This window comes from Anopheles bellator, chromosome 2 (genome assembly GCF_943735745.2).
Source record: "Anopheles bellator chromosome 2, idAnoBellAS_SP24_06.2, whole genome shotgun sequence".
In the NCBI taxonomy this organism is placed as follows: Eukaryota; Metazoa; Arthropoda; class Insecta; order Diptera; family Culicidae; genus Anopheles; species Anopheles bellator.
Window position 1 is genome coordinate 36,955,316 of NC_071286.1, and position 12,718 is coordinate 36,968,033.

The 12,718-nt window shown below is 34.6% G+C and overlaps 1 protein-coding gene across 4 annotated transcripts in view; it reads right to left on the minus strand.

Annotated features, from left to right (window-relative positions):
• LOC131209077 (heterogeneous nuclear ribonucleoprotein R) overlaps positions 1-12,718 on the minus strand; it is a 44,081-nt gene that overhangs the window by 9,717 nt on the left and 21,646 nt on the right. The window contains exons 6-12 of one of the 4 annotated variants that reach the window (XM_058202056.1): positions 12,237-12,372; positions 7,355-7,488; positions 7,126-7,254; positions 6,871-7,011; positions 6,691-6,797; positions 6,484-6,632; positions 1,826-2,024 (exon numbers count right to left, since the gene is read on the minus strand). In XM_058202056.1, the coding sequence (XP_058058039.1) occupies positions 1,826-2,024; positions 6,484-6,632; positions 6,691-6,797; positions 6,871-7,011; positions 7,126-7,254; positions 7,355-7,488; positions 12,237-12,372 (995 nt within the window). Of the gene's footprint in view, positions 1-1,825; positions 2,025-3,362; positions 3,734-6,483; positions 6,633-6,690; positions 6,798-6,870; positions 7,012-7,125; positions 7,255-7,354; positions 7,489-10,157; positions 10,294-12,236; positions 12,373-12,718 lie in introns of those variants that run through there. The other 3 variants (XM_058202055.1, XM_058202058.1, XM_058202057.1) reach the window with 3 other exon arrangements.

Here is a 12,718-nt window from a genome sequence, read left to right on the forward strand (position 1 = left end):
ATGACTGTTTTTGTGTTAGCATGAAATCAAACAGTAAACACCAGAATACATGATCATGATTGTGGATCACCATTTAAGTATCAACGACAACAATCTACAACTAAAAGTTTAACGGGTTATTCGTTTTGATCAAATAATTCAAATAGGTAATGAAAGGTATGAAAAATAGAAGAAATGAAAAAAATACGAAGGTAGTAAATACGACGAAGGCAACGCAATATGAAAAACTGAAGAAATTTTGTTCGAAACACTTTTTCCATCTCAGTATTATCCCTTAAGAAATGCAATGCATAAACAAATTGTAATGAACCGAAACAGAAAAAATATCTTCGTTCAATGATGAAATTTCAAAATAATTGATGGACGATGAATTGATAATTGAAATGAAAACGAAATGAAACATGCTATGAATGCTGCCTTTTATAGTAAGTTATTGTACTGTACATTGTGTAAAACTGAATTTGCGCCCCAAAAGCGTAGAGACATCTACTAGAATATAAGAATAGAAAAGTTTGAAAAACTTTGTAATATTGACCGTTCTTTGTCTATTGTCTTTTGTTGACAGGCATCAAAATATACATATAAATACTAATCGATTCCATTGTTTTACACTCTCCATGCTGCATGACTGGCTGACGATCATCATGCAAACAAATTGGGTTCTTGTGTCGAAGCATCATTATTTCCTTAGCAATGTAACTAATCTTATACTATTTACTTCACTTAGCATAGTTGAAGTTATAATTGTTACTATGACTGCAACATTTCACAATGGTACCGGCTACAGTAGACAGCGATGAAATTAGAATCTATAGCTTCCTCGACATATAACTTTTATGACGTCTAGTGTTTTTTGTTATAATGCATTGTATTTGTTTGCCGAAGAGAGAGACTTTTAATCAAATCTCTACTCAAATTCAAAACATCGAGCCCTCGCCCTGCATATCTTTTACATAGATTCATTTTTCGTTTGATCGACCTAGACTAATATTCTATTATTGTAAACTTCATTAGCACATATCGTAACAATTGTAAAATTATTACATAATGAAACTCAGTACACATAAGGGCATTGTAGTCAAATAATCAATACGTATGGCTTAAAATAAAAAAAAACTTATATTCATAAAGGCTAATGCAGAGAAACAAACATAACTTGAGAGAACTAATCAGGAAAATAGAAACAAAACATTCTTATAATGCAATTAAACCGGAAAATATGACAAAACGTAATATAAACAATTCAATCAATCGTTACAAAAGCTCTAACAATGAAAAAGATACACCAAAATTCAGTTTTACAGTAATAAAAATTAGTGTTAAAAGAACTGCACTTGCAGTTAATGTGTCCACATCAAAAGATAAAGAGATAAAGTTAAAGTTGTGCCGAATGCATCCTCCTCTATGGAAAAGACGTGTTATAAGTTTTTTTATGCATGTTTTAAAGGAATTATATGTATTTATCTGTACGTTTAACGCACATTAACGTTGAATTACTCAGTTGAATTACTGTATCTCCAATGTGGTTATCGGTGGAGAAATAAACATAAAAAACTGACTAACAAGGAGCGCCGGCTTTAAATAATAATGTACGGCAGTGATGGGTGGAGCGTAGTAGTGTCTACGAAAGATTGAATCATTTCCTTTTTGCGCGTTATAATTTATCCATTGAATATGACAAATCTCAACTACTCGGTTGAGTGTCAATTTGGGCAGATTCCCATATCCTTTTCAGTCACATAATTAGCGGCCACAATGTAGCTTTGTCGATGATTTCCTACTGCTGATCGCTATTACCTAGTTATGAAAGACTGGCCGTCCTCACCTGGTATATTTGGTTTGACGCGCAGGGGCCCATACACGTTGTGACGAGTTAGATCCGGCCCATGGGCCACCCCCACGATTTGTTCCGGAACCCCCGCGGTGTCCACTTGCCGATCCAGTGGGACCGCCAGGTGGCTGCTGCTGCCAGGGGGCCCAGCGATTCGGCCACGTGCCATGGTTCCACGTCCATGACCAACCCCCTGGAGAATTCGATCGTGGGTGGCGCATTTTTGTTTTGTTTTTATTATGAATGAGGTATGCGTGGTTTCATTGTAATGTACGGTACACATGTTATGTCACACATTATGTATGGTTTAGAGACGATTCGGAAAACATATTCGAAGCATTTCCGAACATGAAACATCGTTACACCGAAAACGATATCATTTTCGGGTTTGTTGTTGCGCGCACCCAACCGATATGTTGTCGTCGTTTTGTCCAGATGACGATGAGCCACAACGTCCAGATGATCGTAGTGTATTTTAAGATGTTGCGATCGGTGGTGTAAGTAGGTGTTGGCGATAACGTAGAAGTTTTTGTTTGATCACAGATTGAAAATGTGAAAGTATCACGCATTGGATCCACCCAGGGCGTAACGATCAACAGTCCAGTATTTCAGTATTAACAACGTTTGCGATTGCATACATAATCACATACATGTATTTATACGGTTTATTGATTGCATTTGATGCAACAATATAGCAGGGTGATTTTAAAGGAAGGGAATTAACATAAAAGAAAAGAGAACGAAAAAGAAAAAGCAAAAACGCGTTAGAAAAATAAAAAAAACATATCAATAAATACTTATAGTATTGTGGCTGCTGACGTTGTTCTGAACTGGCATTAGCGAAGGTACAAAGAGAATATAACTGAACATAAAGAACTGTTTGAATATACCTCAAAATAAAGCATAAGCAAAGAGGGGTGTAAGGAACCTTAATCGTTTAGTACTGAATTAATATTGTGTGAAGCACAATAATTTAAACATAGTTTTGTGTTTTCAATAAGTGTAACTATTTAACATTTCGATTGTTGCAAAAATATCCTGAAACTGACATTTAAACGAAGAAGTTTAAGAACCATTTTACAAAACATTTCCAAGATAATCAATTGAAAAATAATCAACCAAGATCATGTTATATACTGTTGGGAAGATGATCATGTAGATTCTAGTCTAAAAACTAAAAGCTTAGCAGCGTAAAAAATACTAAAGCATAACTAAAAAGCGCAATTAATGAGACATATTTTTAAGTATACAGGGTATTATCGAACCTGCTCTATTTTGCCTTTGTGTAAACCCGCTCAGCTAATGTGTACTGCATGTATGTTCTATATTCCATTTTATTAACAAGGGCCCACTTGTCCACTCTAGCCATTCCAATTCAATGAGAATTGTTTCAGCAAAACGTTCCGCAGTTGCGGTTAAGGCTAGTACCAGCATTGTTAATACAGTCGTGAACGTGGTGTCTACCCTTACTTGCAGATAGGTTGGTTACGCTGATACTTTTCGATATTTCGATTATTTAACCGGTGCGCGACTAGAACAACTTCAACCTGCGCCCTATAGCACCCACCGAACTGTTACGTGCTCCCGAGGCGGCAAGTGCTGCGGCGGCAGCGGCACTATGGTGATGATGATGATGATGACTGTGACTGTGACTATGATGGTGTGCCGGCGCATGGTGTCCAGATCCGGAGGTGAATGCTGCTGCTGCGGCGGCGGCAGCAGCTGCAGCTGCTGCCGCCGCCGTTGCACTTGATGGGAAATCAAAATAAAATTCGCCTCCGTCACCGTAACAACCACCAGCACCACGGTAGTATTCGTCATAGTAGGTCGGCTCGTAGTACCCAGTTGATCCTAAGCCTCGATGAGGATAATCCGTGTAACCGTAACAATCGTAGTCGTATTCTGATCCAATGCATGTTATCCATTGCCGAAGTGCATCAACTCACATTAGTACGAACGTGTATTGCATTTGTATGCGCATGGCGTAGAAGAGATAACCGAAAGTGATTTACATTCGTTTCCGCAACCACCGATGATGGGCCACAAGAGATGCATTTTGTTTGATATTTTGTAAATGCGTTTTGCGAAGGAAAATGCACGAATTTCAAGATAAATTCGTTAAATGTGGCGTTACAGTTGCACAGAATTGTAAGATGCACCAGTTGCATTGTGTGAAGATGATAAAATTAGGAACAAGAAATAGAAAAGAAGAAAATAGAACCAACAAATGCACTCTGTGAGCTCAGCATCATAAGCATGAACGTAACGATGGAGTACAGTATAAAATCAAGCTTGTTATCACCTTTTTTTGTTCTGTTTTTGGCGAATCTCAACGTTACGTCCATTAGCAACAACACATATGAAAACTTCTGCCTGTACTTTTCGTATCGAATTTTGAAATTTTGCCCGAAGATAAGTCCTAAAATGTAAATTTAAAATGATTTTTAAATGGCTCAAACTATAATTTTGATATAATTTTGAATTGAATTCAGAAAGAAACCCGAACTATCGATAAGCTACAGATATGTTTCAACATTTCGTCGTGGCACGAGTTGTTCTCTTCTCCCATCTTCATCAAATCAATGTATTATTGTATCAATAGTAAATGATATTGCATACATCAAATATAAAACAAAGAAAAAAACGTGGAAATAAAGTACCAATAAAACAATAATTGAATAACCAAAATGCTATACACTTCAATATCTTTTAACGAGCTTGTTATGCTCTAAACGAGGCAGTATAAAAACTTCAGGTTTTTTGGAAACCTTTACTTACCCAACGAACAAAGAATTTGTAGTTGAACTAATACTAAGTTACTTAGCGAATACTTCAGTTAATTGTTCCACAGAGACTTTGTATAAACTACTGCCAATGCAATCTCATGTAAAAAAACTAATTGGTACGCATGTAGCACTCTGCTATATATTGACTCGGTCCATAAGGTACTCATTGCAAGAAAACGCAGAATGGCACGGCGTTAATTAAAATCGTCATCTCAATGTAAGAGAATCGAACTAGAACATTTTGAATTACTTGTTCGCTACGGTCTAAGCAATAATAATATTCAAAATCAATGCTTACAACAACAAATCATGCAATACACATTTTACTGACATTTTAGTTGATATACCGAAGGCCAAAGGGAGTTCATTTTAGTGTTAGGAAGAAAGATACAATATTTTGTAATTAAATCATAAACATGAGCCTACTGCAAATGGCCTCCAAATTAAGGGAGAATGTTATTTGAAAAATAAATTTCAACAGTTGATGATTTAAACTTTTGCACTTTCCAACATTGGTATTGAACGCTTTGAAATCCAATATGGCCTGGCCTGTACTTTGAGCTAATACGCATCATATTTTATTGTGTTTTAAAGTGACCTTAACAACGATCACCTAAACACAATCAATATATATGATTTAATAAATGTTTGACAAAATATTTGCTTATCGCGTCTAGGTTTTCTACTCTTACATAACAGTAAATATAAGCTTTGATTGTTCTGTAGTATTTTTCTTCTCAATTATAATTATAGTATTTTTGCAACAATTATAATAAACAACAACAGTTTTTTTATACTAAATTAAACATAATTTTGTCAGCTATTGGCAGACGTCAATTGAAAAATCATGCAATGTCAATATTATGTCTTATTTGTTTATATATACGCATATTTTATATCTACTGGCTATTTTTTATGGAATGGATTAACGCTGGTGTGTTTTAAAGAAAAGTACATTCAACTGGCAAATGCACTACATACATTTTTCCAAATATGTTACCCTGTTTCATCGAATACAATGTTCTAACGTTATCAAATCACAAAACACCCTTTTCAGTTGAAAGACATACGAAAGGGAATGATGTAAATACGCAGGAAATAGAATTGGACAAGTTAAAGCAAGATATAGTTTGCTTTTCCTTTTTCCTTTCTGGTTTTGATCATGCATACGGTTCTTGAAGAACAATTGCAAAAATCTGAGACTCCATACTGTACATTTTTGTAGGAAGGAAGTTGAGTTGAAGAGTACAACAAAATGTAAAAAAACAAAAAAAACAACAACTCAATATGAAATTAAGAAGGAAAATGTTTTAGATAAACGAACATTATAAAATTTTCAACAAAATTTCAATCGATTTCATTTACTATTTCATTTAATTTACTCCATGACGCTATTTGCACTCTATCCGAGCACTAAAAGAACAGTCCGTCAACCCCTTATCAGGAGTGTTAGTTAGTAGAGAGAAGATACAAGAGTCATTTTTAATGCTTTCTTTGGAAGACCAAAAAAATATTGCTTGAAGTATCATTGCTTTGCTTAAGTTGCCGTTTCTTTCTCAGTTAGATAATTTTCAGTCGATTGTAAGTGGTGTTTGGCTATTAACAATTGCGTTGATCTTACATTTACAATTAGGACAATCATCCACGTTTGATTAATATGAGGAATCAATTCTTGGTGACTTTTTAAAGCCAGCACCGCCAATATGATTGTTTTGTTTCGTAATAGTTCGATGAATTTTAATTGAATTTTACGTTTTGATTACGATACATATCACTACAGAATAGCTTCAGTATAATGGACAGTAGTGCCAATCGTAAGGCCTAAATAAATAATAATCGTGTGTTAAGAACAATAAAACCACTTACCGTATTCGCCACGGCCCATCGGGCCTGCTCCCCTCATCGGGGCACCTCTTGGACCACCACCAGCTCCACTGGGAACTCTTAATGGGGGCATAGCGCCAGGCATCATACCAGGATGGTGTGGTGACATGCTGGGAAAAGATGGTACCGAACTGTAAATGTTCATTAGAAATCGTATTCCGCGTGTACTCAATCCAACAAAAGACGTACCTCACTAAACCAATTTTAGTCTGTAGAAACTGAGTCATGCGCCTTTCACGGGCTCGCAGGATTTCTTCTTTTTTCTTTTTATCGGACGGGGGTTTAGCTAGAGATACCTTTCGAACGAAGCAGGTAAACAGACATGTTGTTATTAGGGGTTTAATTTTGTTTAAAACAAAAAACACTTACTTCTATATTAGATCCACCAATCTCCTTGCCATCCAAATCTTTCATTGCTTTGACGGCATTATCACGGTCTTCAAAATGAACAAATGCATAGTCTTTTATCTTCTTCACTCGTTCGACGCGACCAAATTGCTCGAAACTTTCCTGTAGAAAAATGGCGCGCATATTATTGTTAATCAAAAGATAGCCATACGATCGTTAACGTGTACAACAACTTTACTATGGAGCAATCCAACCTAGCTCACGGATTTCACATACCTTTAGCTTTTCTTCGCTAGTGTCTTGTGTTAGGTTTCGTACGTATAATACTTTGACCTTGCTCATGGTTTGTTCGTCCGGTTCTTCTTGCGGATCCGCCCAGTCTACTATTATATCACAATTCCATACCTATCGTTCCAATGGATACAATTTAAATATATAGAATGTAATATACAAAGCAATGGTATTTTATACTTTTTGCACGTTCAAAACAAAAACATCATCATACCTTTATCCTTCCGGTTCCCAGTCGTCGCTTGGCCAGAGAGGCTGCTTTATGTGATTCGTACTCGAGAAAACAAAATCCTCGATTCTTTTTCTTGTCGTCTGGAGAGCTATAAATAATTACCTCAACAAGTCCCGCTGTAAGAAAACATTTTGTTGTCGTTGCGACGAATTTGATCAGGAAGATTCGTACAAGGATCGAATCGGTTTGATTATGGTTGGAGATGAGAAAAGACGATAAAGGAAATTAGATTAGTATTCATTTCATATAAACAAAGGAAAGAGAGTGCGTAAAATAAGCAGATTTAGGCAATTACTACTGTTACTTAAATTCTTCGTTTCCTAATGTTTCTTTCTTCCATCATTATTGGAAGACGAATAATTTAATGTAAATATGATGAACAATTTTTGTAGGCAATTGTAAAATGACTAAAATTTGCCTCAACTATTCCATACGCAATAGTTATACAATGGAAACACAAAAACTTGCGACAAGAAAATCCATCAGTTCTGAATAATTTCATTTAAAAAAAAACGATAAAATATGCCAAATATATCAATGCCACGTTCTATGTATAATATATTTGCCTTTCGAAGTCCAATTCACTTGCCAAAACGCTTTTATAATAGAGCAGATGCTGTTCATAAACCGTTCGTCTGATATTTTGGTAAAAATGCGATAGTCTTTGTAGGGAAAATCTGGCAATGGTAAACAATAATGTTGGTGTAAAATAAGAGCTATATCTTTGGCGGAGTGTGTAAATTTTAGATTGGATAGGGGAATTATTGGTAAAAGAATCGATAAAAAAAACATACAGTAAAATATTCCTCACAGTTAGAGTAGACAAGTATTTTAATTAATTGGGTACGTTGGAGAAGAGATTGTGACAGAGCAAAGGTAAAAAAGAAAGGAGAACAATAGGTGACAGAAACAAGATAACAAGATTCCTTTATATATATAAGAATATATATATATATTATCTGTATACATGGCAGAGGTAAAAAATTAAGCATGTACAACACCTTTGTAGGATTAAATAGAAGAATCTAATATATATCAGACTACGATTTCAAAGCAAACTGTCTCCATCTATAACACAACACTGGTGCGTTGGTGGTGTTTACTAAGAAATGCTGTATGATACCTAAGTTCTCCAGTCATTACGTCGAGAACCAAATGTCGCTTGATCAGGATGTGCAGATGCTTAAAAACTATTTTTTGATTACGCCATATCTCGATTTTGGTGCCAGCGTACCAACATTGCTTAATCCAAAAGTCGTAACATTATTCGTTTCCGCCGTTTAACTTGTGGTTGAAGATTATTGTGTTAAAAGTGAGAAAATGATTCGATTTGAAAACATAGATCAGTTTTACTTTGTTGGATTCAACTAGTGCAACGCGCAGAAAACAACACGATCGGCGAGCTGTTCATTGCCAGATTTGTACCGTGGGTGACGAAATGAGCGCAATAAAATTGATTATTGTTCATATACTTATCAAGCCACATGTGAGTGCAATGTGTTGCACATTTTTACAATAGGACGGGCCAAATCTTTGGGAGAGTTTCTTTTACTTGATACTGTAGCCCAACAATTCTATGGTTGCCGAAAAGTGGACCAATTGAACACTAGTGGAAAAGATTATTTAGCAAGAAAACATCCAATTCCTTCGATTAATTGCGAATTTGCCAAATATGTTAAACGGTTGTTTTTGGTTTCAAAGTTTTCTTTTCAACAGCTATTAAAAGCGATTTTGGCACATGATTTGGAGTTTTTTGACTTCTTTATTTACGAAATTGTAAAGCTACAGAACTGAGGATGGAAATTTAGAAATTTGTTTCCATTTGGTGGCGCCAACATTTTAATGTTTTGCCAAATATAGTATTTTCATCCTAATTTTGGTTTTAACCTACTATTAAGAAACATCACGTGATTGTCATTATTTCGATACACTGCTACATTATGTGCAAACACGTGATGATTCAACGGTCTTAATTTGAGTGCATTTTGTAGTTTTGTCAAGAAATTTCAAATTTTGCAAACAATTTTGAGAACACACACGCACATTCACGCAGTCGGGCTAGAACGGAACAACGAAAAACCAGAACGTTATAACTTTATTGATTGAGTTAGCTATGAGCAAATGTTTTCTGTAAAGCACTGCAGAAAAACTTTGTCACACTCACACTAAAATTGCCAAGCGAAACCATTTGTCAAGCCAATGTTGTTACAGATACAGATCATTTTTTTAAAGCGTGAAATGGTTTTTCGTTTTTCGTTTCACCATAATATGCATTATTAATTGTTGATATTACAATTTTCTAATAAAAACCAATTATAATTTCAAACCAATTGTAAAACATTGTCCAATCAAAACAAAGAATAACGATAGAAAAAAAGAATGTAACAATGTAAGTGATAAAAATGTAATGAAACCAGAAAACAACAATCAAAATCCAATGCCAATACAGTTACCGATATCGTACTCAATTGGGAAAAAATATTGCAGAAATTAGCGAAGAAGATGATTCATGAGAAACATTTCCTGCAACGTAAGCAATTCTGTTATGTTGTTGTTTTCTCGAATACGAAAAATTTTGTCAAATACCAATTTTCTCAGCTTTTGGAAATACGTGCTTCCAAGGGTCCAATTCAATTCTACAACACGCATTGAAAATGGGCAAACGTCATTCTCCTTTCCTTTCGTGTATACTTTTAGCGTTCATGTCGTTTAGTATTAACTCGCAACCAATTTGATGTCGTTCAATACTATGGAATTTAGCGGTTCGTCGAAAGTTGAAACTTACGTGCATGTTTCGCAAATTCCTCTAATAACTCATCGCGATCTCTATTCTTAGGTATATTGCCGACAAAAAGTCGGTGATTGTTAAACGATATCGTTACACCAATCTTTTTGCCATTCCGAATTTCATAATCATTCAGCTGGAAGCGGATATTGTAGTAGAGAGGTTGGAAGAAAGAGAGAGAGATACATTTCATTCACTCCTGATGTAATCATTGTTTTACGGTTGTTGGTTTTTCCTGATCTAAGGGTTCATTTACGAAAAGCTTCATCCGGGGCGGTTTGCAATAATTAGAATTTCCCATTAAGCAAAACAAAATAAAATCAACAAACACAAAATTTTATAAAACAATGCCAATTTGTTGTGGGAGCAATGAGAATGCGTAATGAGTGATGTTGAGGTGGAGCCCATAGCAACAGAAAAAAATATCAGGTGTGATGTGAAACTAAAACAAAGAATCATACATTTTATTTAAGGATTGTTGTACTAAGCACCCGTGTGATATGGGATTCAAAAACTCAAAAACTAGATTTGAATTTCTATGTTAAGGACACAAATAAAATAATAAAATGGCGTAGGAAAAACAATTTGACACAATTTGCACAAAAGATATGACATGAATAACTATATTCAAAATAATTTGAAAGTTTTTTGAATTATAATGACTGGAGATAACCTTAATTCATGAAAAAGTGTAGCTGTTTTAATGATTATCGATGCTAGAATATAAAAGAACATTAAAAGTGATTCAATTCGCAGTGGTTTGGTGTTAATTTTTAATCTTACATGGCAGGCAGAGCTGTGTTTGTAATGGAATTAATGTGAAGAAATGAAAACGTTAATTTGAAGAAATAGACACTTTAAAACTGTTTTATTCGTACCACAACTGGTCTTTGAACGAAGTGAAAATCGGAATAAAATGAGAATGTCCATGTGATTGCATTGGTGGTATAGCTGTACGAGAAGTGAGGTTTATGAGGTGATTTAAGTTTTTATATTAATTAAACAAACAGACAAGAATAATGTAAAACACAATGCGGAGCCAAAATGTGCTTCTGAACTTGTTTAACGAAGCAAACACCATAGAATTCTGTAAATGCCATTAACTAATTTCTGTGGTGTTTGAAAGAAACGTTAGTCAACTGTTTTCATTTTATCTATTCGAAGAAACGAAAAGCGAATGAAAACATGAAATAGTAGACTTCGTTCAGCTACAGACCGTTAAGTTTGGTTTGAAACAGACGCAACATCAAATTAAAATAGTTGCTATATTGATAATGCAATTGTCAAAATTTACATATAAGTCCTTTCATGATGTTTGACACAAATTGTGTTAAGCATGGTCAAACTCCAATACTTTTTTCGTGTATTTGGGAATGGTTGGACTCTTTCATGTGTTTTGCGGGGTGTTTGAAGAAATATTTTGAAACACTTAAAATAAAATCTGTTCGATAAAGTTACAAGAATCGCTGAAGCAAGAAAACCATAGATGTGCTGTTCTTATGTGTTAGCATACTTGAATTTTAACTACATTAAAATTCATACAATATGCATGTTTTCATTTGATGCGAAGCTTAGCGAACTTATATATCAAATGCTGGTATAAGAGATGAGCAAGATAATTAATTGGTAAAATATAGTAACAACATTAGTACACCCGTTGAATAAACTCGGAATGCTCCAAGACATGTTATCACATGTTTGAATAGCTTTTAAGTCGCAGTTGCCTCTACTTTTTTAGCGTGAGCAGTTGTTCTCAAATCATTGTACATTTGAAATTTCAATTTCTTTCAAAAGGCAAGAACTTTCTTCTGTATGTGTAGATTCGTTCGTTTATAATCCTCCGTTGCGAAAACTATCGTAATGTACTATTCATTTACGATTAATTTCGTTTGATTTTTCTTAAAGGCTAATGTTTAATAAAAACCATAAGTGTAAACTGAAAAAAATCAGGAAACGCATTAATACGTTGTTGGATTGTAAATAAACGAGGAAACGAAGAAAACATAAATAAAGTATAGCTATCATTTTAAAAGTATAGTAAAGAAAGAAAAAAATAAGACAATTTTGAACATGATTTACCTGTTAGTTTACCAAATTCATCTAAAATCTCTTCTTTTCCTTTAGATTTAGGTATGTTGCCTACAAAAAGGCGCAGATTCGGCACGCTTACATTTATTTTCAAACAATTGCCGGGCTTTATTTCATAATTATTGAGCTGTGGGGTAACAGATATGAAAAAATAAATGGTGAACAAAAATGATATAAAAATTTTGACCGAATCAGTTCGTCGATTCAGCAGCTTACTTTTTCCTTAGTAGCTCACTGAAACGACATTGAACGTGTAAGGTGGGAACAAATAGAGAGATAGTTAATGGTAGAGAGGATACTATACAATTTTGAACTGATTGGAAGGTGTATGATGGATAGGAGGAAAAATAAACCTAAACTAAACGGAAATGCACAGTTCATAGAACTGTTACCATTTGACCAATACTAATAAATACATTTAGGATTTTTCTAAACATAATTCAGTCAATATAATCATAATTGTTTATCAAACA